The 26,261-nt window shown below is 49.8% G+C and overlaps 1 protein-coding gene across 1 annotated transcript in view; it reads right to left on the reverse strand.

Annotated features, from left to right (window-relative positions):
• The window catches only part of GPR107 (G protein-coupled receptor 107), a 315,329-nt gene that overhangs the window by 173,371 nt on the left and 115,697 nt on the right, over nt 1-26,261 (reverse strand). The window contains exons 3-9 of the mRNA XM_078646219.1: nt 22,507-22,557; nt 21,912-22,000; nt 21,004-21,122; nt 19,876-19,913; nt 19,226-19,279; nt 17,046-17,156; nt 13,441-13,574 (exon numbers count right to left, since the gene is read on the reverse strand). Of these exons, the coding sequence (XP_078502345.1) occupies nt 13,441-13,574; nt 17,046-17,156; nt 19,226-19,279; nt 19,876-19,913; nt 21,004-21,122; nt 21,912-22,000; nt 22,507-22,557 (596 nt within the window). The remainder of the gene's footprint in view (nt 1-13,440; nt 13,575-17,045; nt 17,157-19,225; nt 19,280-19,875; nt 19,914-21,003; nt 21,123-21,911; nt 22,001-22,506; nt 22,558-26,261) is intronic.

The following is a 26,261-nucleotide window of genomic DNA, read 5'->3' on the forward strand; positions in this document are numbered from 1 at the left end:
AGCTTTGTCTTGTCAGAAACCTTTTAAGTGGGATGATGGACATCTTCAGAAATATTGAGAGCCAGGGCTGTGTGGCCCAAGTTGGGGCCACTTGGATGAGGGTCATGGAGACCTGCCACATCTTTCTCATCACAAATGGAAAGAGCAGACGAGGTAGAAAAGTATAGGAAAACATCCTTGACAAGCTCATCCTTGATGTATTGCCGCCCATGTACTGTGGGTGTGGAAACCTGGAGACAAAGTCTGTCGATGGCAGGAATTTCCCACCGGTGGAAGCATCTATGGGGGACTTGCAGGTTGAGTTCCCATTCAATGACTTGTTGATGCATTCTGCTCAACATGTCTGCAAAGTAATTACAGAACCCAGATTGGTATTCTGTCAGGAGATGGATGTTGTAGATGGCTAGAGCAAACAGCAGATGTGTGTGGAGGGAGGGGGGGGGGGGGGTTGGAACTCAAGAGAACACCTCCGGAAAGCAAAAAGTAACCTTTGTGTGCAAATTCAGCTTGCACTGACAGAGCTATAATGCAAAGTTAAGTTTGAAAATGTCAAAATATATGTGAGTTTACATTAACAAAGGAATACATAGTAGAGACCCAGTATAAGTAATTCATATGCTACTGGTGTGGAGTGGGCCTTCCTGTATGGAAATGGCCTGGATAATGGACATCTACATAATGACTTTTTGTGGGGGTTGAGAACGTATGTTGTATATTGCGGTCATCTTGTCCAGCCTTACAAGTATTAACTTGTCCCAGACACATGAACAGAAGGCTTTGAGGGCTAGGCAATCAGCCATAGCCCCTAGATAGTTGATGCGTCTCCGTTGACAAAAGGTGATTCCAGGTGCCTTGGCTAGACATTTTGCCGAGATGTCCACTATCCAATAAGCCATGCACTGGTGCTGGTGGTCACCTATAGGAGAGAGTTGAAGAAAAGCCTACGCAGCAAAAGTTTGCAGATCTTCCACCTCCGCAGAAAGCATTGCAAGGTGGCCTTAACACTAGATCTTCCCTCCGGCCGAGACGAATTACTAATGAGGCACTATTGGAGAAGCTGCATGTGCAATCTGGCAGGCAGTATAATTGCTATGCTATAAGAGGCCAATATACCCATTAGCTGTTGATAGAAGTTGTCCTTGAAATCAAACGCCGTCAATAACTACCTTAGCCCCTTGACCTTGCCAGGTAGGTTGCTCCCCCCCCGCTGCAGCTCCACCAGCACCGGTGACCTGCATCCTGGTTTTGCTGCCCATTCCTGGGCGCTGTTTTCCTCGCCTCCCACCCCCCCCCCCCCACCCCCCATGCCCACTGCTCTCTTCCCCGCCGCTGCTGCCCCGCGCCCATCCCAGTTGCTCCTCCCTCCCAGCTCCCCCTTTAAATGGCGGCAGCTGCGCGATGAGGAGACCGACCCTTGACCTTGCCAGGTAGGTCGCTACCCTTCCCCCCCGCCTCCGCTCCACCAGCACCTGTGCCCTGCATCCTGGTTTTGCTGCCCATTCCTGGGCGCTGTTTTCCTCGCACCCCCCCCCCCCGTGCCCACTGCTCTCTTTCCCGCCGCTGCTGCCCCTGAGGCCCGCCCCCCGCGGCCATTCGATCGCCCGCCTCTCAGCTGCTCCTCCCTCCCAGCTCCCCCTTTAAATGGCGGCAGCTGCGTGGCCGCACCGCTGGCGTGCCGAAGGCGCGCCTACGGCAAGCCCGTCTGCGCCTGGACCGCACCCAGCGACAGGACAGAACCCCTGGACCCCGCGAACGCCACGACACCAGACTCCACTCCGACGCCAGCAACCTCCACGCACTCAACGCTGGTTGAAACCACACCTGCTTCCAGGCCACCCCGAAACGGACCCACGCACCCTTCTCCTGCCGCACCTGCAGCTTCACCTGCGACAGAACCCCCAAACCTCCAAGGACTAGACCCAACTACCTCCGCTGCATACTCCTCAACACCCGCTCCGCACACAAACACGCCGTCGAGCTCTGGGATATGCTCGACACCTCTGCCCCAGACATTGCCTTCCTGACCGTGACCTAGTGGAACGACTACTCGGGCCTGACATCGCCATAGCCATCCCGGACGGCTACAAAATCACCCACAGGGATCGCGCCAACGGAACCGGAGGAGGAATAGCCATCGTCCACAAGTCCACCCTCAAGGTCGCCACCTACGCAGACGACACCCTTAACACCGCCGAACACCTGCACTTCTGGATCCACACCGACCCTAACACCACCCTCAGAGGAACACTTATCTACAGACCCCCGGACCCCGGGCTCAGTTCAGCTACTCCATCGCCGACCTCGCCAGCACCCACGCACTCGCCTCCACGGACTACATCCTCCTAGGGGACCTGAACTTCCACCTCAAGAACAACAACAACGCCAACTCTGCCACCCTAAACGCCAACCTCGCCAACCTCGGCCTCAAACAACTTGTCACCGCACCCACCCACGCCACCGGCCACACGCTGGACCATTCACCTTCAAGAAACCAGCAACGCACCACCGCACCCAACAGCTGCCTCGACGCTGCTGGAGCAAAGTCACCAAAGACCGGCTGATAACCACCCTCGCCCAGAAACCACCCACCGACCCCACCAACCCAGACGCCGCAGCCCATAACCTCAGACAGTGGATCAACGACTGCGCCAACACCCTCGCCCCGCTCAAGAAACCCTCCAACAGCCACGCCAGCAAGAGAGCCACCTGGTTCACAGAGCTCCAAACGCGCATGCTGGAAACTAGAGAAAATATTGCTCCACGAACGCACTCCGGACAACCACACAGCCCACAAGGAGGCCACCTGCAGACATCACCACCTCATCAGATCAGCCAAGAGATCCTCCTTTAAAGACCGATTGGACAACATCGCACATGATAGCAAAGAGCCCTTCAGCATCGTAAAGGAACTCTCCAACCCCAGCGCCAACGCCAACATCCAACCCTCACAAGAACTGTGCAACTCACTAGCCATCTTCCACCGCAAGATCGCTGACATCCACGACAGCTTATACACCACAACCGCCCCGACTATGCCAGACTCCACCTCCCCTGTGAACACCACCAGCGCCATCCGCCTGACCTCATGGTCTAACGTCAACGACGACGAGACACGCAAGGTCATGAACTCCATCCACTCAGGATCTCTGTCAGACCCGTGCCCACACTACGTATTCAACAAAGCAGACGCAGCCATCGCACCCCAACTACGGAAGGTCATCAACATCTCCTTCGAAACAGCGACATTCCCAGAAAGCTGGAAGCATGCCGAAATCAACGCCCTCCTCAAGAAGCCCAAGGCGGACCTCAAGGGCTTCACGAACTTCCGGCCCATCTCCCTGCTTCCGTTCCCGGCAAAGGTCATTGAGAAAATCTTCAACAGGCAATTGGCCCGCCACCTGGAAGACAACAACATCCTGGACCCGTCCCAGTTCGGATTCAGATGAAACCACAGCACCGAGACAGCCCTCATCGCCGCCACTGACATCAGGCACCAACTAGACAACTGCGAAACATCAGCCCTCATCCTCCTGGACCTGTCAGCCGCCTTCGACTTGGTCTGCCATCGCACTCTAAAGACACCCCTCCTAGAAGCCGGAATCCAAGAGAAGGCCCTTGACTGGACCACGTCCTTCCTCTCCGGCAGAACCCAGAGCGTCCGCCTCCCACTCTTTCGATCCGAAGCCACCGACATAATCTGCGGCGTCCCCCAGGGCTCATCCCTCAGCCCGACGCTGTTCAACATCTACATGGCCCCCCTCGCACAAGTGGCCCGCCGGCACAACCTCAACATCATCTCCTACGCAGACACCCAGCTCATCCTCTCCCTCACCAAGAACACACACACACCGCCAAAACCAACCTCCATGAGGCAATGAAGGCCGTCACCGACTGGATGACGAGCAACCGTCTGAAGCTGAACTCGGACAAGATGGAGGTACTCATCATCAGACCCACCCCCTCAGCCTGGGACAACTCCTGGTGGCCGACCACACTGGGAACAGCACCAACACCCACCGACCATGCACGCAACCTAGAATTTATCTTCGACTTCTCCCTCTCCATGGCTAAGCAGGTCAACGCCGTCTCCTCCTCCTGCTACAACACCCTCCGCATGCTCCGCAGGATCTACAAGTGGATCCTGACCGAAACAAGAAGAACGGTGACACAGGCCCTCGTCAGCAGCAGACTGGACTACGGCAACGCACTCTACGCAGGAATCCCAGCCAAACACCTACGACTACTACAACGCATCCAAAATGCCTCCGCCCGACTGATCGTCAACGTCCCCCGCCGCAGCCACATCACCCCCCACCGGAGAGTCCTACACTGGCTCCCCGTCGACAAGAGGATCACCTTCAAGCTCCTCACCCACGCACACAAAGCACCCCACAACGCCGGACCAGACTCCACTTCTACACCCCCACCCGCCAGCTCCGCTCCGCCAGCCTCGCCGCTGTCCCCCGCATCCAACGAACGACCTCCGGAGGCAGATCCTTCTCCTACCTTGCCGCCAAGACCTGGAACACCCTCCCTACCCACATACGGCAGACCCAAGATCTACTCGCCTTCAGAAGACTCCTCAGGACCTGGTTCTTCGAGCAGTAGCATCACCCCCCCCCCCCCTCCCCTCAGCGCCTTGAGACCCTCACAGGTAAGTAGCGCGCTCTACAAGTACTCTGATTGATTGATTGGTGTGAGGGCACCCATTCGATTGTACCCTTTAGGAGAAGCACACTGACCTCTTGCAAGAGTAAAGCGGACTGAAATTACTTCCTCCCAGAGAGTGGACATCTCAATCTTCCACAAAAGATGCTGCACGATTCTGGCGTGGGTGTTGAAACTAGGAAGTACAAGCTCGAGAGGGGAGGGACCTTAACCAGACCAGCCCCTGCCCTTGTTGCCATTACTGCCGTAACGTCTCCTGGAGTATCCGTTGCCTGCCTGGGACTCTTAAAAGCCTTGTTGGTTGCACTGATAGGAATGTAGTCGAATGGTGCGAGCTTGGTCCTATCTCTAGACTGCTGTCGGTGAAAGGAACCTCTTGGTGTAGCAGATTGCAGGGCACCCGTGTACTTTGCAACCTGTTTTTTCTTCTTGATCTTCTCTAACATTTTGTCTACTTGGGGACAAAAGAAACATTCCCCATCAAATGGGACGTTAAGAAGGTGCTGCTGGACCTCTTGTTTAAAACAAGAGGCGCAACGTCATGTATGGCCACAGAGCAGGATGCTCGTGCTGTGATGGCAAAAAGCAGTACAGACAGCGTTGAATGTGCAACTGATATTAACATTGGAAATTATCTTTCCGTCGACCACTATCTCCTCACCCCTCTTTTTGGAAGTGCCTGGGTGCTGCAGTACTACAGTCACAATTTCCTCCCATTTGAACCCATCGTACCTCAACAACCACACTCACTAGCAGAATCAAGATGCTTGCTCTCTGGATCTGGGGACGGGCATCCCCTGTTGCCTGGGTAGAAACCAGCTTCTCTGCTGTGTCGACTACTAAGGAGTCAGGTGTGACTTGTCCTCTTATGTGTAAAACAAATTTTTAAAAAATGCTCATAGGGAGAGGCTTTTTTCAACTCTTAGCATGACCACTTTGGCTCTGACCAAGTCTCTAAAGTTGTCAGTAGCCGAAATCAGAATGACCTTAAGCAATGGAAGGAACTGGCTAGTGCGCTTAGCCTTCAAGAAAGTTTGCACCAAGAAGTAATCATCATGCTGTAGGACATGAATGTCTACTTTATGGTGTTTGGCTGCTCCCTGAATAACGGCATGATACGCAAAGGCATCATCAGTGGGAGGTGGCTTACACTGATATAGCTCAGTGTCAGGATCATCTAGCAGAGCAATGTAGTCGTCCCAGGGATCGTGCCCATCCCAATCTCCCACCCAGCAGGTTGGTCAAATGGAATAAACCTCTCAGGAGATTCTGGAGGATGTGGAGCAGGGTGGCAAGTATGGTGGTCGAAAAGGGGGTGGTGAGTAACTGGGTGTAATAGGCTGTGCAGGAGGGCTTGTAGCTTTGTTCTTATCACTCTCAGAGACTGGGTACCGTGGTCTGTAAAACTCCGGTTCTACCTCAAAGGTGAATCTCCATTTCAGAGGATCTGGATGAAGGGAGATCGAACACTACCCTGGCAGTAGTTTAAGAAATGTCCCAGTCTCTGGTTAGGTGAATAGGTGTCTTTACCTGGCACAGAGGTCCTGTGCTAGTCTTCTCAGGATGGGTGCCTCGAACTCCTGACCTTGGCATTGAATGTGCCCGTGGCTGGAGCTTGGTTTGGGTAGCGCTATTGATTCCAAATCCTGCTCTGAATAGACAGTGTTGTTGCCCTTCAAGCACGAGGAGTAAGGTGGCTTGATCTGATTGGTCAGGAGCTTGCTCAGCTCTGAAGCCTTTTCTTATACCGAAGACTGAGGCCGCCTTTTTGTAGTTTCACTATGCATGACTTGCACAGAAGCAGTGCTCTGCATCAGTGTAAGGGCATTTGGGTAGACAAGACTTTGACCCAATGCCTCGCACTTGAGAAGCACTCCCAAACCTCAGTATCGTCTATCTTTGGCCTCACTGTTGGTGATGCCCAAGGCATTCCCCCTTGTCCTTCTCCCTCAGAGGCACTCATGGGAAGAGACTCTGGGCTGGGCGCCATTTGGGTTACCAGTGTTACTCGTCCTTGACGTTGAGTGGGTCCTGTTTGCTGAAGATGTCAGGTGTTTCTCCAGATGACTTATTGCATCTTTACTTGCGCCCTATTTCTTTCACTTCTGTGCCTCAAGGGGGTTTCTTGCAACGAAAGGCAAGACAAAAGCCATAACACAACTAGTCATGGTCACAGGAGAGGCATAGGTTGAGCTGAATTATTGTTCTCCAGTCATCAGTTGACAAATGGGACAGTTAGGTCAGAGAAAGCCACGAAGAATGCATCGTTCAAGGCATTACTGAGCATGTAGGAAAAGGATGGTGGGAATAAAGAATCTAACATTGGTGCCCATGCGCAATGTGGACTAAGAGATGAGTCGCACAACATCGTGTGACTTGAAGCTTATTCGAAGAAAAACAGGTTTGTCATGCCCAAGACCAACAATATATGGCTGGAGAATGCAAAGCATTTGTATCTACAGCTGCACATGCTACAATTATATTGTTACCAAAGGAAAGAACTCTTTTGATGGATATGCCATCACACAGATTACTCATATTACACATTAATCTTAAAGTGGTGCCTCCTTGGTAGATGGGCTTGTGCCAGTTAACCAAGAAGTCACACAACACACCTCAGGCAAAATACCAGTCACTGTGTGCCTATGACACAAGGCAGTAGTGCTTTACAAAAATATCAAAAGATGGCTGTCGATAGCATATGTCTACTAAGGGAAGGCTTCTGGAAAAAGTGTGGACAGCCATAGTTTTTATGGAAGAGCCACTCTGCCCTCGGAAGGGTCTTTCTTGGGCAGGCCACAGCAGATCTGGATGCATAAGATGACTAAGTGCAAAATGGTGCACTTGGTCACAGCCCTGCACTTCATAGCTCTAGCAAAGCCCACAAAGAAATCATCCTCTCTCAAGATTAGTGCATTCAATGTAATAAGATACCGCATGTCTGTGGCACTGACTCCTCCGCTGTGCTTGGGAGTGGAGGAGGCAAAAAAGAAACACGTTTAACAGACTGGGCCATACAGAATTCATAAAACTTTGGTTAGGACGGGCAGGAACAAAGGACAAACTTATCCAGGGAGAAAGATAGGCAAACTGATAAAGTCTGAAGCGCTCTCATAAGAGCTGAAGTTATCAACAACAAAACGGTCTTTAACCCCTTCCGTCTGAGGCACGGTGCTCGTGTGCTCATGACGAGCACACGAACGCTTCCCCCCACTGGAGCGGGTAAAGGAATGTAGGGGAAGTAACCGCTCAGGGCCGAGACCCAGCTGGGCCTTTGTTCGCTGCTGCGGACTGCTGTCCGCCTCTGCCCTTCTGGCGCTTCTGGAAGGGCATCCGGAACTGCTGCTGCTGTCCCGAAGTCTGCCCACGGCCTCTGCCCTGCGCCCCAAACCGTCTTTGGCATGGGCGGTAGGTCTTCTTCTGCTTGGGCTTCTCCAACCCGACGGCCGTCAGGGTCTCGGCCTCCGCCTTCATGCGGGCCATCTCGTCATCCGCATGCTTGCCAAACAGGGTTTCCCCCGAGAAAGGCAGATTGGCCACCCACTGCGGAGCCTCGGGCTTGAGCGATGTAAAGCGAAGCCAAGCGTGGCGCCGTTGGTTGACACCATGACAATATCCATGTGCCGCCAAAAGAGACACATCAGCAGCCGCGCTGATAAGCTGGTTCGACACCAGCATCCCCTCCTTCAGAACTTCTTGAAAGTCCTCTTTCTTCTCTCTAGGAAGGAGCTCAGCGAATTGCTGGAGTGACTCCCATAGGGCACGATCGAATCGCCCTAGCAAAGCCGCGGCACTAGCCGCCTTCATTGCCGTGGATGCCGTCCCACAGACCTTTCTGCCTGCCGAGTCTATCCAGCGGCTCTCCTTATCAGGAGGTACTGTTGAAGACGGGGTGGTGGCATGTTGTTTCCTTGCCGCCGTCACTATGACAGAGTCCGGTGTCGGATCCATCCGAAGGAAAGCCGGGTCAGAATCCGGGGCCCAGTATTTAAGGAGCCTGGAGGGAGCAGCCTTTGTCACCGCGGGAGTGAGAAACAGCTCTTCGGCGGGCTCTACCAAGCCCGGTGCTAGAGGCATCAATGGTCGAGACAGGTGCTTTTTATGGAGCGTCTCGAAGATCACAGACGTCGTAGGTGTAGGCACCGTAACCATGATGTCCAACTTAGCTGCACCTCGCAGCAGAACATCCTGGAATGTGACGATGTTGTCAACAGGCGACACCCTCGTTTCAGGGGATTCCGACAAAGTCGGTGAGTAGTCTCGGGTCCCAGAAGAGTCCATGCGGGACCGTGATCTGCGCCTCCTGTGGCGTCAATTTGAACTTGTTGACGACCTGCGACGACTCCGCGATCTCCCCCTTCGATCGGAGCGAGAGCGCGATCTCCTTGGCTTTGGGCGCTCCACAGGCCTCACTGGAGTAGGAGTCCGTGGCCTGACTGGGGGCCTCGGCTGAGGGGTCCCCTTAGGCGGAGTCGGATATCGCGGCAGAGAAAAACTGACCTCGGAGGAACCACAGGCGTTCCGCCAGTTGGAAGCCGAGAAAGAGGATGAGGATGAGGAGGAGGAGGAGGAGGAGGCGGGGTGGGAGTCCGCGGCGGAGGCTCCTTGGGCAAGGGAGGAGGAGGTGGAGTCGACCTCGGCTTAGGAGGTGTATACACCTCAGAGTACACCGATACCGGTGACTTTCCCTTCTTCTCAGGTGATGGAGTCCCCTATCGGTACATGCCGCCGGCTAGAATGACTCCTGGTGCCAGAACTCCTTCTGCGCCTCTTCGGCGTCGAAGACACCGCCCTGACGGCGACAGTCGGTCCCTCGACGTCGACCGCCTCCTTTTCGACGGCGAGCGCCTCGTTCTCAACGGCGAACGCCTCTTTCTCGACGGCGACCCCCCCTCCCACGGCTGACCCTGTCCTTCCTAATAAACTAGGTAATCAGAGGGAATCGCATTTGCAATATTCCGGTTAGATCCCTCATGGAGCCAAGTTTCAGTGATGTACATTATAATGGGCTTTGTATCATTAAGGAGATCATATAGTTCCAACTCATGTTTTTTCATAGTTCTAGCGTTCAAAAGGACTGCCTTCAAGTTGCCTCCATTTGTCACCGGCCGCCGTTGGTAAGTGCATGCTGTGTCTCCTGCGATACTGGAGGGGAAGTTATCCTTATTACATGGCTGGGCATCCCGGTTACAGTTTGCACGTAAAAGATGGTTAGTGTCTACAGAAAAAGTAGAATGAGTGCTACAGTTCCCCCTCATATCCAGTGGTAGCAGCCTCTCTCGGATGTAGCTCAGATTTACCTTTTGGGCGATAGCTTAGCCTAAGGGGAGACTGGCAGCATCTCCTGCGCCAAACGCCTTGGGGAAGCAGATGGGCGCAGACGGGCTTGCCTTTGACGCGCCAGCGGCGCGCCCGCTGCTTGCTCGGGCAGCATCCCTTTTTGACTTCTCCAGCTCCTGAAACAACTAAACCGCACCCTGCAAGAGAAATACAGGAAGTGCAAGTCTAGCTCTCGGTTCTCACACCGAGGCTTTCAAGTTGCCAAACACAAATCAATTTCCTCGCAAGTGTTGGTAAAATTCCGACAAACTTTAAAAAAAAGATTCAGCATATGATTAAAAATGCTCCTACAAATTCTGTGCTAAACAAGCATTCCTTTAACGCGGTAGAGTCAAATACGAGACATAAACGGAGAAGGAGCTGACTGCTCCGTCAAAGCGTCTAGCGCGCTCCTGCAGCCTCCCTTTTTAGGTCGAGCCTGTCCCATTCCGCAAGGAATGGATAGGATCGAATTCATGTCGGCAAAATCCTCTCCAAACTAAGGGGTTTCAGCCCGGCGTTTTCTTGCAATTCACGTCAACATGCACGAGCATTCACGGCCAGGGCTTCTCCTCCCCTAGCAGCACTCCTCCCACACCAGCACCTCCCCCCTCCCACACCAGCACCTCCCCTCTCTCTCCCCGCAAACACAGCCTTCCTTTCATTTCTCCTCCCCCTCCCCAGCCAGCTTCCCCCAGGCCGTGTTCCCTCAGATATGCTATTGCATATCGTTTGCTACCTCTTGTATTTTGTTGCTCTTGATACTTGCACAACTGTCACTATTGTCTCATGTAACGTAACGTTTGCTTTTGTAACATGCTCACTTGTAATTTATCAGCGCAGCCAGGACCGTCAAGCACAGACACCCACTGAACCCGGAGAACAGACACCAACCTCGGAATGCAGACTGTAGGGATCTCTCCGGCCCCCTCCTCGTGAACATTCACCCTGCACAAAGTGCACGATGTCGAGAGCTGAGATTGACACTACGCAAAATAGCATAGTGCAGGGTGTAGTCCGAACCAACCTGCTGCACTCAGCCTCTCATCTTCCCAAGGTTGGTACAAAGAAGCAGCAGTGCGATGGGTCACGATAACACCACTTCAGCGCCTAGAAACAGTTCCGTGCGCTCTGGCGCTGTATCGTGAATCGCTTTAAGGGTCAAACAAGCCGCAGGGCTCTCTTACATACCGGGCCGAGGGGCTTGCCACCGTGGAACCAAGAGCTCGGGAAGCGCTTAACCACTGCAATCCAACCGCAATACAACAGCAGGACCTCAGCGCCGTGAGGCAATGGCCATGCACTTTCAGCGCTTTATAAAACTACAAAATGATCCCAAGTAAATCAGAGGGGAGCAGCTGCGTATGTTGCCCAGCAGCTGATATAGTCAATAAATAATTGTCCAATTCCTAGCTTGAAAAATGAAAACGGTGGTATTATTTGCCCCAGAAAAGAAAGTTAAAACCAGATTTTAACCCAGAGCAACTGAGAGAAAAAAAAGCTATCGGTAAGAATAACCGAGTGCGGTGTACAGTGAAAAGCGGTAAAATCAATATATCTGTCCGTTTTGCCTTAGCCCTCCCTGTTTTCAGCGGCAGAATTATTCCCTGATAACATAATGCCAAACCTATTTACAAGTAGGTGCTAATACTTTCCTTCACACTAGATGGTAAACTTGTTAAGCCCTCCCAATCTGGGGAGATAAGGTATTGCCATCAACGGGAATGCTAACCCAGGATCACACACTGCGCTCAGGTGGGAGAGCTGGGATTTCAGGTGTCCGGCAAGGTTCGACACCACACGCAAGAATACGCACCGCCCTGCTACATCGGCCATAACACTTTTCTAGTTGAATTTGCTCTGAATTTTCACCTCCCCTTCCCTCTTTTCTCCCAATCTCCCCTCCTCACTTGTCTGCCACTGTGGTGTGTCCCCCCTTCCCTCTGTCAGTCACATCACACACGACCCTCTATTTCAAGTTCTTCTCTTTGCTTCCCTTTAAGGTGTTGTGAACCCCACAAAACACAAACTATTAAAACAAGCATTGGCATAGCCAATAGGTCTCGCTTGTGGGACCTTAAAAGTATTTAGTTACAAGGATATTGTGCTGAAAAACAAAATAATTATAAGGTCCCACAAGCGAGACCTATTGGCTATGCCAATGCTTGTTGACTCCTCCAGCTCCTGAAACAACTAGACCGCACACTGCAAGAGTAATACAGGAAGTGCAAGTCTAGCTCTCGGTTCTCACCCCCCGGGTTTCAAGTTCCCATACACAAATCAATTTCCCCGCAAGTGTTGCTAAAATTCCCACACATTTTTAAAAAAGATTCAGCATATGATTAAAAACGCTCCTACAAATCCTATGCAAATTCTGTGCTAAACAAGCATTCCTTTAACGCGGTCGAGTCAAATACACGACAAACGGAGAGGCAGCGGACTGCTCTGTGAAAGGGACCCACATAGGGACTCTTCTCCCAGACTATTGAATTTAGGCATAAGGGCACCTTTTCTCTGAATGCATGCCACACAGTACCCAGAGAAGCACTGTACTGATGGCAGAAGACGTAGACCTGCACAAGATGACCACACCACAAGCATGAGACACAGAGCTTATGTGGGTCGCTGTTGTGAAGAGCTGAAGGCACAACATGCATGACTTAAAGCTAGAGCAGTGAGGCCCAAGCCACCCAACCTGAAAGACTAGGGAAAAGGGAAGAACAGCACAAAAAGATCCAAAAATACCCAAAAGTATCAGGGTAAGGACTGTTGTAAGACATTTGCTCCATCCATCACCACCCCCTTTTGTACCGCTTTGGCCGCCATAAGTGTGGCAGGGTATGCTCAGACGTGAGTCCCTTGCTCACTTTGCCACTGGATTCAAGCAAGCCGGGCTGAAGACGGCTGGAATGACAGAAACCGGTCCTAGGAAGCTTGTTTCCGGTCCAGAGAAGGCATGGCTTGGCAGTTCGGGCTGGACTGTTCCCATGAGGCACAGGGTCAGACTGATTTGCATATGGCCATGTCTGAACTGGGGTGGCAGAGTGGGCTAAAGAACGGTGATGGATTAAACCCAGATATGTTGACTGGGGGTGAGTGTTTGATTGCTTCAGATGCTCCGTCCATCACCACCCCCTTTTGTACCGGCAAGACATTTGCTGAGCATCAAAGAAAAGGATAATCAAAAACAGTTTTCAATGGAAAAGAGAACAGTCAGAGGTACACACATACACATTGATTTAGGTATCTGGTGCATAAACCACACATGAACCACCTGCAGATGAGCAAAGTTCTGTATTAACCGCTTCAGTCTTATCAGCCCCACCTCTAGGTGGCAGAAACACCCAAACATCGAAAAATGGAGAGAGCCAGGACACAACAGTACCATGCAAAGATGAAAGCTTGTGGCCCGTGGACAAAATGATGAGCAAAGAATGAAGGTTGCAGAAATACCTGCGTGCCCGAAGGACGTGAACCCACACGATGCCCGCCAACAGAAAGAAGACTGCCATGGAGATGTAGAGCTTGGGAAGAGGTATCTCGCCGGCAGACAGGAAGCTCTCTGGATTCTTCTCAATGATCTCAATCTGTAAAAGAAAGCAATCGTCACACAAGGAGTAGGACACTCACCCGGGAAGCGCCTTCATCCCACTCACGTCTGCCTGCATACCACAGGCCACAACATCTTTAAGTCTTCATGGGAGCACACATGCATACATAACACGACATACGGCTTCAGTGCCTTCCGGCCAGCTCTCACTGGGTAGAGCTTCACAGACCGCTCATATACATAGAGCCATAGAACCAAAGTTTCAAGTTTGATTATATGCCAATCAGGCAATACAAACATTATTTACAAAAAATAAAAAACAGGTAATTGGCAATTTAAAAACATCATTCTTAAGCCCCTAATTAGACTTTTTCACAATGCTAAAAACTTACCCAACGTGCTACATAACTTTTTTCATATTTCATCATAAATCAAGTCGTTAACTCATTGGAGCTGTAAACTTCTAAAAACTCGAAGCAATAGTCCCTTATGGGCTTTTGTAAAGTATGTGCAAAATGGAATAAAATGCGAGAGAGAAATAACAGCGGAGTTGCAAGAAGGGCATCCATTATATTGTCATTATGGTCTACTTTTTGCATTTTCTACCTAATCTGTGGGGGGGACTAGACCAAAGTTTAATCTTAATATCTTCCAGTTTCCCTTGATTGGATGTGCTTTAGCTACAATTGAAAACAGGCCCATCTACTTTTTGTGGACTATGTGAGAATAACTTGACACTTTCATCCATGCTTGAAGAGCTCATTCTTCTGACTGATCTTTTATAAATTATTTTACTTATTTCCTTTAGCCTTCTGTAGCTTTGAGACTAGAACTTTCAAGATTAAATAGTTGTAATTCGAAAAAGGATTTGTTTTAAATTATAATCCCACTGGGTTGTATTGGTATTTATTCACGTGGTCCAGGGTGCCCTCTCTTGCTCTGACAATACAGCGCCAGGAATGTAACATTCTTTGATAGTACGAGTGTGTTATATTTGTCATGCCCAGTTCAAGTCTCAATATAATGTTCCTTGTGGGAGGCTGATTCTAAGCTTCCAGGAACTCATTCAGGAACTCATTTCAATAGTCTGAATTTTAAGGAATTCACATTGTAGCAGGATCTTACTTCCAGAGAGTAATAAAATCACAATTTTCAAATTATAAATTTCCTTTAATACCTTAATTGATCTCCGTCCAAGCTCATAATCTAGTCTTCTCGATACAGGCAGCAACACTTTGGGGGGTTAGAGGGGAGGTTCAGGTGGTGCTGTGTCAGATGTGAATGGGCACACTACTGTGGCCAGATAAGAGTATTCCCTCCCAACGGGAGGCTACAGCTCATCCACTTTAAATATCTGCACAGAATCTACCACACACCCCCAAAACCTGTTTGTACACAAACTAAAAGCACGCTCTCGCTGCACTAGGAGTCTGAGGCAGTGTTCCTGCACCATACGTGGCAGTGCAGGCATTAGCAGGGCACTTGAGCAGAGTGAGCAGAGTGAGCAGAGTGAGCAGAGTGAGCAGAGTGAGCAGAGTGAGCAGAGTGAGCAGAGTGAGCAGAGTGAGCAGAGTGAGCAGAGTGAGCAGGGTTCTCCGACGTGTTAACAGTGGATTTTGAACCGACGCAGAGGAGAGCCCTGCTGGGCTACACAAAAGGAGTGTCAGTCACGGTGAGGGGCTTCATGTCCCTGGCACTCCTGCTAGCCAAAAGGCAGATGTCCTGCGTGCGGGGAGGTAGCGGCAGGAGTGGCTGTGCGACATGTCGTCTTGCAAAGAACAGCAGCAACTCTATACTCACTTAGAACCAGATGCACCAACCCAAGAATATCTGGGACCCCTGTAGACGTACCTGCAGACCCACGACAGCAGGCAAGCGTAGCTCACCTGGGAGAGCAAAAGAGATAGGTACTGACCTATGCCGTACCTGACAGCCGGGCGTTACAGACTCCATTGGGATTCACTAGAGTGACAGTGTGGTGCCACAGCTGGAGAGTTGGTTTAGCCCTGGAGGCCTCGGCTCTGTAACAGGGAGTGAGGCTTCATACTTACAAGGCCCAGTGCAAGCTGCAAAAATCCCAACTATATTGAAAACTGCTGTGCTCTGTAAACACTAAACTGCCATGTTGTGCTTTCATGTTTCCTCTTTCTTCATGTTTTAACTTGTATGGCAAAAATGGCAATAAATAATACAATTAGGAAACATTTTATGCTCTCTTTCGATCTCAGAATCTGGAGAAAAGTGTTTTGCAAGAGGATTGGGCTGAAATATATTTACTTCCTCAATATTTTGGTTGTTTTCAAAAGAAACGCTATTAAAAGGCAGGACTCATGGCCCTTTTTAGGTAATTTTCCATTTCCTCTTTTGCTTCGGTTGTTTTATCCATAATGGCGTCTTCCTCTACTTTGACATGTCCTCCCTTACTGTATTCTCTATCCATTTCCTTATACATTAGTTATTCCTAAACTAGTATATAGCATCGCTTGCAACCGACTTGTCAATTTTTATCACAATTCTTGAAATCACATATTGAGGTCTCAGTTTGCATCTGGTTATCTTCTTTCTGTATATCCTTTTTGCATTTTTGATTCAGCAGATTTTGATGTACCAGGGCTGAAGAATTTTTGTTACCAATTCAATATTATGATTCAAATCATTGACAATTATTCCTAGGAGCTTCAGAATGGATTTCTTTATCTGTTCAAATACCAGCAAGACAGAGGAGTCTATCCACAGTTGAATCACAGGCTGTAGTGGATTTCTAATTCCCCTAAAATTACTGTTTTATATAGGATGAAAGATTTGTCCAAGGAACTGCAACAATTTATTTTAAAAACAAGAAGTCTGTCGCTTACAGGAGAGAGTCTCTTATTTAGTGAAACTAGTAGGTGTTTTGAAGAAATGTCCATTGTTTAGTTCTTGTATCTTTTTTTACCTGGGAAGTTTATTTTTTTCCCCCAAAAAAGTTTCCCAGACAGCAAGGAGCAAAGAGGCATTTCAATCAAAACTTGTAGTGAATACTCCAATTGAATGGCTTCCAAAATTGATTCATCACGGACTGGATTGTAATCTAAGTGTATTTTGGAGGCCAGCCTCCATATCTCATATTTAGTTGACTCATATCAGACGAGATGCCTCAAGATTTGGTAGTGTTTTAAAATCAATGTCTTTTTTTAAAGAAAACATTTATATTTCGCTGGATTTACCTCGAAATAAGTCTTGACAATCGATCTTATGAGAATGCACTTCCGTCTGTATGGCTACCTTGTGTCCACTTTGCATATTTTTATCTGGGGTTCCATTTCAAATTCAATTTTCTCTTGGTTATTTCCCTGAAGATTAATTATATCAGTGGAATTTGCTCACCTGTTACAATTCTCTAAATGTAGTACCTTCTCAATCAATGAGTCACACAAGGGGGTTGGGGTTAGTATAGGAGCCAGCAGATAAAATCCACTGGCCCACCACCACCTTGCTCATAATATACTGATTTGCACACACTACTCACATCAAGGCTGAAGAGAAGTTTATCCCTCATGGCTAACTGTTCCTCGGTACAACTGTGAAAGTACAGGCTGTATAGACCTTCCTGTTCACCAGAGCTGATATTGAAAGCGAACTGAAACAAAAGACAGAGAACATAAGAACAGGTTCACAAAAAAACAAACCTCCAGAAGCAAGACTTGGGCAACTGCCATTCTACATTCAGAAATATAAACACTAAGCCCTCCCTCCTATATTGAAAGTCTTATTGTGTGTGAGCCCTGCTGCACTGCGTCACCAGAACAAACTATAATGTGCTCACTGTGGTGCAAGATCTGGTCGAATGTTCTAAAAAGGAATCTGCAAAACTGGCAAGTTAGCCTAGGAGTCGGAGTTCCTGCTGTGGGGATAGGCGTGCAACACCTCGTGCAGGAGTCCCAATCTCAGCAGGTGAAACCACCCTGTACAAAGCCGAACTAAAAGACGACTACTGAACTCCACAAGGGGTAGCATTGCATCACTTGGGGACAGTCACTTTCTGGAGTGTGCTTCATAAATGTTTTTATGATTTTAATAACTATCAGGATTACTCGATTGATAGCAGACCCTCAGGGAGAAGCAGAGTCTTTCTTAGCAGTTTCTTTTCAATCTGTAGAAACAGTTCGATCATATTCATGTGTTAAAATGAATGCTCACTTTCCCACTAGCAGAGTAACAGACCAGATAAAATGTAATTTTTTTTAAGCGTTCCATGATCTTTCTTTGAGCTTCAGTAAGAGAAAGGACACAGTCTAAGGACAGACTTGAGGCACTTAAAAGGGCACAAAAGGTGTAACAACGAGCTTAACCTGAAAGACCAGTCTGTTCAACAACAGGTAATAGTTTTTGCCACTGGATTCAAGCTAGCCTGGCTGATGAGGGCTGTTAGCCCGAAACCAGTCCCAGGATGCTTGCTTCCGGCTTGGCAGTTCAGGCTGGACTGGTCCCATGAGGCACAGGGTCAAGTCTGATTTGCATAAAGCGGTGTCTGAATTGGGGTGGTAAAGTGAGCTAAAGAAAGGTGATGGATTCAACCCAGATCAGTGGCTGGGGATGAGTGTTTAAAAAGTTTCAGCGCTCCGTCCATCATCTCCTTGTGTTTGCTTTGTTCGCCCAAGTTGGCAGGGTATTCCCAGACGTGGGTCCCTTGCTCACTTTGCCACTGGATTCAAGCTAGCCTGGCTGATGAAGGGCGTTAACCCGAAACCGGTCCCAGTGTGCTTGCTTCCAGTCCAGGGAAGACATGGCTTGGCAGTTCAGGCTGGACTGTTCCCATGAGGCACAGGGCCAAGACTGATTTGCATAAAGCGGTGTCTGAACTGGGGTGGTAAAGTGAGCTAAAGAATGGTGATGGATTCAACCCAGATCTGTGGCTGGGGATGAGTTTTTAAAAAGTTTCAGCACTCCGTCCATCATCTCCTTTTGTTTGCTTTGGTCGCCCAAGTTGGCAGGGTATGCCCAGACGTGGGTCCCTTGCTCACTTTGCCACTGGATTCAAACTAGCCTGGCTGATGTAAATGTAAATGTGTTGGACTTGTAAAGCGCACAGCTGCCCGTGAGCGTCCCGGCGCTTGCTTAGGGAACCCGTCCTGGTATTCCCCTGTGAGAAACACCGGCAGGGTGTCCACAAGGTGAAAGCCAGGCATCCCGCCGCGAGGGGCCGTAGTGAGGGCTGTTAGCCCGAAACCTGTCCCAGGATGCTTGCTTCCGGTCCAGGGGAGGCATGGCTTGGCAGTTCGGGCTGGACTGTGCCCATGAGGCACAGGGTCAAGACTGATTTGCATAAAGGGGTGTCTGAACTGGGGTGGTAAAGTGAGCTAAAGAATGGTGTGGATTCAACCCAGATCTGTGGCCAGGGGTGAGTGCTTGTAAAGTTTTAGCACTCCGTCCATCATCTCCTTGTGTTTGAATAGTATTTACCCACCAGAAAAGAGATGGCCTGGGCCAAAAGTGACCTCGCCCGAATGAAAACAGTCCGACCCACAATTATTCTCACCAGAAAAAACAGGTCTGACACATAGCCGACATACCTGCAAGGATATGGTTTTGGCCAAGACTGACCTCATATGTAAGGATGGTGCAAGCTAGGGATAACCTAACCAAAATAGCCTGAGCCAGGAATAACCTTACCGCTAAGAACACAATCCGAGCTCCAAATGAACCCACCTGAAAGGAGACAGTCCGGTTGCGCCGCTCGAAAGGGAAGGATTCTTCAGGCATCTATAAGATAAATAAAAGGAAGGTTTCAGTAAGATTAAGCAAGTGCAATGGCAGAGCAGTGCAAGAGGGCTGTACAAGCAACGGAAGTTACTCGCACATCCACAAGTTAAGTCACAAATAAACCCGCCCGAAGTGGCCTAGGTTTACTCAGAGGGGACGAGGTGCTCCGATCTCTGTACAGTGGGGCATGGCTTGTATTCTGATTTATTACTCAAAGGGAACAGGACACCCATCAGGAGGTTCACACCTGACCAAAGAATAGTTTTGGGGGAGGGGCTAGAGCGGGCAAGTATGCCCATTAATAACTCCACATTCCAAACCCAGCGCAAACATTAATGACGTTTTCAATTGTTCAGATGGTCATGGGAAGCAGAAATTCAGCCCCTTGCACTGCCACAATCCTACTCAAAACAAATCTTCCTTTTGCCTCTCGGGATTTTACAGACCAGGGAAAATCCCACCTCTGGTCTATTCAGGCGCCACCGGCCAGGCCCGAGAAAGACTTTACAAATGTATATCCACCAGGGGAAACAAACAAAAGGAAGCATAAAATCATCTTAATTCACATAAATGTATCAAAGGGACCTTCGCCTTACCACGGACTTGTCCGCACTACGTTTCACCTTCTTGGTACCTAAAAGAGAAAAGTTTTAAGCGAGATTTTTCAATGTGCTGCACTTGATCATGAAGCGTGAATGAGGACAGGGTCGCTGCAGCCCTGGTTAGAGCTGAAGCCTCAGCCATGGACTTTAATTGCAAATGGAAAAACGTATTCCTAAAGTTAGGAATCTGGCGCGGATCTGGACTAATCAACAGTCATTTTTAATTCCTAGCCACCTGCAATGCTAAAAGTATGCGCACATCACTAATGCTCCTCACCAGCGAGCCTCAAATGGAGACCGATATAGGAATGTCCACCCTAGAGTGCAGTTCAGGACTGCACAGGAGTACAATCGCCCAACCAACTAAGTGAACAAGAAGGCGGCTTGTGTCTGCAGGCACTCCTGTGCACTGGAATTACAGATTCAGTCGAAGTTTGAAAGAACCCAGAGGGGTTTCTTGAACATCCCCATTGGACCTTATGATCATTCAGGTCAGAAGAGGATCTAACCCTCTGGGAAACCACAGAATGTATATATTGCTATGTTGATTAATTTAATATATATCTAGGTCACCAGACACATGCTTCAGAGTGCTAGATAACTATGAAACAAACACATGCACACAAACAGAGCTAGACACAACCCACAACCACAGAAAGACATGACTGAGACAAATGCCAGGGCAGAAGAATGCATATGGGGCACACAGGTTGAGGGGCAACTGCATAACAAGACATAAGGTTGGAGAGAGGGAGACAATGAAGCATAGGTGGTAGAATGAACCCGTGTCCAAGAGACGCAGGCACCAGAAAGGGGCACAGACACTGCTGAGGGATTCAGGTGGCAGAGATGGGCATTGATACCAATTGAGGGATGTGGGTGACAGAGTGGGGCATAGGCACTGCCAAGGCTGCGGATGAAAGAGGGGCACAAGCAGTGCCCAAGGCCAAGTGTTCACAGAGCGGAATACATCCTGTTGAAGAGCCCGCTGCCAAACGCTATCAGAGTGATACCATTGGCAGAACCAGTCGAGACACACGAATAATGGGGACAGGAACTGACCATGCAAGGTGCAGGGTAAGGTTATGGCTTGCAGGTTGTAGAAACATTTCTCAGAATTACCTGGTGATGCTTCCAGCTTTGTACCTTTCGTTGCTATGGCAGTTGTTTTCACTTTAGAAGGCTTAGATGTGATTTCAGGCCACTTGAAGGATTCTGCAGAATTCTTGGTGATTTTTACACTGCAGCAATGAAAATAGCAGCTCATGAATACAGCAGAGAGCAGGGTGAGACATTTAATGTCTGGAGATACAGCTATGCATATCAACAATCAATATTGTGGAGAAGTGTGGCTCACTGGTTAGAGGCGGCAGACCCGTAAGCAGAGAACGGCCCGGGACCAGGGTTCGATTCCCGACGCGGCAGGGTCGTGGACCAGGGTCAGCGGACTCGATAATTCTCGCCTCAGTGCCTACTCTAGTCAGAGACCACACGCGGCAACTCTGGGCATCAGCTTGCCTCATCTTCACAACGGCCCCCCAGATCGCCGGGGATGCTTGGTCGCACCTTAGAGATACCCATCTGGGACCATCTCTCAGGGTGAGCCAGGACGGGTTCCCCAGCGGTCGAAGCGTGGAGATACTCCTCCGGGAGTCGATTCCTAGCGCTATATAAACCCACAATTAAATTAAATTAGCGCTATATAAACCCACAATTAAACAGTGCTTGCTCTAGTGAGAATTTTCTTTAGAAAGAAGAAAAATATTTTCACCGAACATCTGCACCTAGCCTCTGAATATTTCTGTAATCAAATGTACACAAAATTCAGTGGAGAATATCTCTGCTATTAGAGTTACACAATGTGTAATTAAAAACACTAGTAAAACAGGTTGCATGTGCCAGGACGCCCTCGTTGGGGACAGTGCGCTTTACAAAATCAAACTAGCAAGAAGACATTGTGCAGCGCTCTAGTGCGCGAGAAGTTTTCACGTGCGATCTAGCAGAATCTTTAAAAAATCGGAGTCACTCACAGGCTGGTGTTGAAATCCAGCCGCAGCAGGGCCACCGCCAGGTCCTTCTGAGGGGTCTTTTTCAGGAAACAGTAATCCTCTTCTTCACTCTAGAGGTGGAGGGGATGAAGAGCACAGACATAAGAGGTTACACAAAGGTGTGAAGCACCCATCCTAAATGATCCAAGAACAGAATCTTATCTGCAACTAAATAAATCTGTCCCAGGACCTAATGAACAGTAATTGTGACAGGCTACAACCATCCTTTTCAGTCGTGCACATGCCACAGTCACACCAAGTTAGAGAAAACCATGCAAACAAAAGCAGTGTTGTAAACAGCAGCAGAGATAATTCCATAACATTTACATAAATACCAAGTAACATAGAACAGTTCACGTGCATGCGGATTCCAGGAGGGTGCACAAGCCCTACAACCTGTAAGTTCACAACCACAATTCACACAACCTGTTACACACAATCCCACAACAGTAAGACATGTCAGCACAGAAAGAAGTGTTGCCACATTACGATACATGAAGCCATGCATCCAACTACAAGAGGCAAACGCAATTCATACCCGTCACACATGAGAAAGCAGGGGCGCACACAGCCTTACCAGGTAAGCCGGGAACCCGTCATTCTTGGTCTTGTGCAAACTGAATCCGTACTGGAAAGTGAAAAAAGGTGCAATCACTTCTTGTAGCAGCTGCTTCACATGATCAATATCTAGAGAATTAGTGCGCGCGAACACAAGAACATGTCCCAGTAACAACCACATTAGCTCAGAAAGGTATCTCACTAAGTTACTCACTTCTGACATTGGTTGCAATGTGCAAGTCACAAGTTAGATCCCACCAAGGCCAATTCCTTCTAAGGTCCATGTGAGTTAGAAACAACATTTTTTGTTTCACTTTTCAAATATAGTGCCAATTATGCAGCAAACATGGCACACCCATAGCTATGCGTTAAACACAACAGCGAGAAAATTGCACGATTCCACTAGCCAAGATCACGGTCCATTATTTCATCAACAGTCCAACCGTTCTCTGGCAGCTGCAGTAAACAGCTTCACCAATCTTTCCCTTCCTCTGGCAAAATGTGTTTAACAATGCAGAGGGCGTTTCCTCCCAAAATTGAATTTTTTCCCCCCTGAAAAGTAAAGCATGCTTTTCATTTCACACCAGAAAAACAAACCGTATGCTTACTATTTGCAGTAAACATTTCCCGGTTTGAAAAAGACTAAGCTATCGACCCAAAAACATAAATGCACTGTAAACAAACAGATGTAATGTAATGTAATGTATGTGTCTTGTAAAGCGCACTGCTGCCCTGAGGCGTCGTGGCGCTGTAGACCGCTGGGGAACCCGTCCTGGCTTTCCCTGTGAGATGGTCCCTACTGGGTATCTCCAGGGTGAAACCAGGCATCCCCGGCGTCTGTGGGGGGCCGTTGCAGAGATGAGGCAAGCTAATGCCCAGAGTTGCCGAGTGTGATCCCTGGTTAGAGTAGGCACCGAGGCGAGAATTTTCGAGTCCGCTGACCCTGGTCCACGACCCTGCCGCGTCGGGAATTGAACCCTGGTCCCGGGCCGTCCTCTGCTTCCGGGTCTGACGCCTCTAACCAGTGAGCCACACCACTCCACGGTAATATGGTCCTACCATACAAGTGATCGAGAGGCATTTACATACAAACCACTCAGCCTTTGCCACAACCCCCCTCATGCCAATACTGGACCAAATCACTTGATTACATTAATATATATATATATTAATATATATATATATATATATATATATATATATATATATATATATATATATATATATATATATATATATCGCACTGTTATCTGTTGCGTCATAACTATAAATATATAGCTCGTCTCCTCCTGGTGCCGCAATTGCTGCACTGCAGGACTGGTGTATGATGCCGGGTGCGACATCCAATCTCAAAATCCACACGTCTCTGAATCAGAGAATACATGTGCACTCAAGTACTTACAAATTCTGTATGTGGACAAACTCCAGCCCCGGCTACGCATTTCGGCTCTACAGCCATGTTGACGCACGGGGTGGCTGTGCTACCCATATCTCATATATACAAAAGTGAGTAAAACATCAAGATAGGACTAGTACGTCAGATTCCTAGTAAACCATTAATTGACAGCGCCAACTTTAAATGTGAAAAGAAAAAACGAGGAGTCTATATTCTGCACTCGGTAGTGCTACCTTATACATGAAATCAAATGCAACAAAGTTAAAATATACATGTATTGTCACCCTCGGAGCAAATTTGCATGGGCGTCCTATGTCACAATACAGTGAATTATAGAAAAACCTTCATCCATACATATGTTGCATGACGTGCCAAACTTTCCCCCGTAGGCAGTTCCGCAATGACCAGGTCGGCAAACCCGGTTGACCTGTCTTATTATAGCCAGTGCAGGACTCCAAAGGTAAAGGTCCAGGAGTCCTGGTTAGTAACGTTTATAAAATGTGGAACCATAGCATGGCTATACACCCACCGCGTGAGATAGCCCAGAGCAAGTTCGAAGGAGTAGCAAACGTTTGGGGTGACCGGGAAATCCCTAAATATTCCCACTGTGAGGGGAAACCTCATCCCCCATATGTGGCGTCAGAAAGTTCATAGGAGATGTAATGCACGACCGTACTGAATACCGCCCCAGTGGGAAACGGTTATACAGGTCCGTGCCCCCAAAATAAGCAGCTAAAAGGGGGTGATATAACGACCATAGGGGGTAAAGGTGAACACTAAGTTACTCAAACAGACTCCTTAAAGAGGCTTGCCCAAACTGAGCACCCAGCTGAGTATCAGAATCTAGACAGAAGTGGCGAGCAAAAGTGTGTACAGATCGCCCTGTAGCAGCTTTAGATATCTCTGCAATGGGTACGTTTCTGAGAAGGGCTGCATTGGAGGCCTTCCCTCTGTTGGAATGAGCCTTTGGACTGCCAGTGAGTTGCTTGTTAGCTAACTGGTAAGAGAAGGTACTACAGGACACCATTCATCTAGAGATGGGTTGCTTAGAGGAAGGAAGGTAGTGCGCATAGGACAATAATTCACAAAGAGACGGTCCGATGTTCTTATGCTCTTGGTTTTATCCAGGTAGAATTTTAGAATTAGAATAGGTGGTGTGTTTGGGGGGGGTGGTGGTGTGTTTGGGGGTGGTGGAGGTGTGTTTGGGGGTGGTGGTGGTGTGTTTGGGGGTGGTGGTGGTGTGTTTGGGGGTGGTGGTGGTGTGTTTGGTGGTGGTGGTGTGTTTGGGTGTGGGGTGGTGTGTGTGGGGTGGTGGTGGTGGTGTGTGTGTGTGGTGGTGGTGTGTGTGTGTGTGTGGTGGTGGTGGTGTGTGTGTGTGGTGGTGGTGGTGTGTGTGTGTGGTGGTGGTGTGTGTGTGTGGTGGTGGTGGTGGTAGTGGTGTGTGTGGGGTGGTGGCGGTAGTGGTGTGTGTGGGGTGGTGGTGGTGTGTGGGGTGGTGGTGGTAGTGGTGTGTGTGGGGTGGTGGCGGTAGTGGTGTGTGTGGGGTGGTGGGGGTGTGTGGGGTGGTGGGGGTGTGTGGGGTGGTGGGGGTGTGTGTGGGGTGGTGGGAGTGTGTGTGGGGTGGTGGGAGTGTGTGGGGTGGTGGGAGTGTGTGGGGTGGTGGGAGTGTGTGGGGTGGTGGGAGTGTGTGGGGTGGTGGGAGTGTGTGGGGTGGTGGGGGTGTGTGGGGTGGTGGGGGTGTGTGGGGTGGTGGGGGTGTGTGGGGTGGTGGGGGTGCGTGGGGTGGTGGGGGTGCGTGGGGTGGTGGGGGTGCGTGGGGTGGTGGGGGTGCGTGGGGTGGTGGGGGTGCGTGGGGTGGTGGGGGTGCGTGGGGTGGTGGGGGTGCGTGGGGTGGTGGGGGTGCGTGGGGTGGTGGGGGGGTGTGGGGTGGTGGGTGTGTGTGGGGTGGTGGGGGTGTGTGTGGGGTGGTGGGGGTGGTGTGTGGGGTGGTGGGGGGGGTGTGTGGGGTGGTGGGGGGGGGTGTGGGGTGGTGGGGGGGTGGGTGGGGTGGTGGGTGGGTGTGTGTGGGGTGGGGGGTGTGTGTGGGGTGGTGGGGGTGTGTGTGGGGTGGTGGGGGTGTGTGTGGGGTGGTGGGGGTGTGTGTGGGGTGGTGGGGGTGTGTGTGGGGTGGTGGGGGTGTGTGTGGGGTGGTGGGGGTGTGTGTGGGGTGGTGGGGGTGTGTGTGGGGTGGTGGGGGTGTGTGTGGGGTGGTGGGGGTGTGTGTGGGGTGGTGGGGGTGTGTGTGGGGTGGTGGGGGTGTGTGTGGGGTGGTGGGGGTGTGTGTGGGGTGGTGGGGGTGTGTGTGGGGTGGTGGGGGTGTGTGTGGGGTGGTGGGGGTG

Source organism: Lissotriton helveticus, chromosome 5_1 (assembly GCF_964261635.1).
Source record: "Lissotriton helveticus chromosome 5_1, aLisHel1.1, whole genome shotgun sequence".
Lineage (NCBI taxonomy): Eukaryota > Metazoa > Chordata > Amphibia > Caudata > Salamandridae > Lissotriton > Lissotriton helveticus.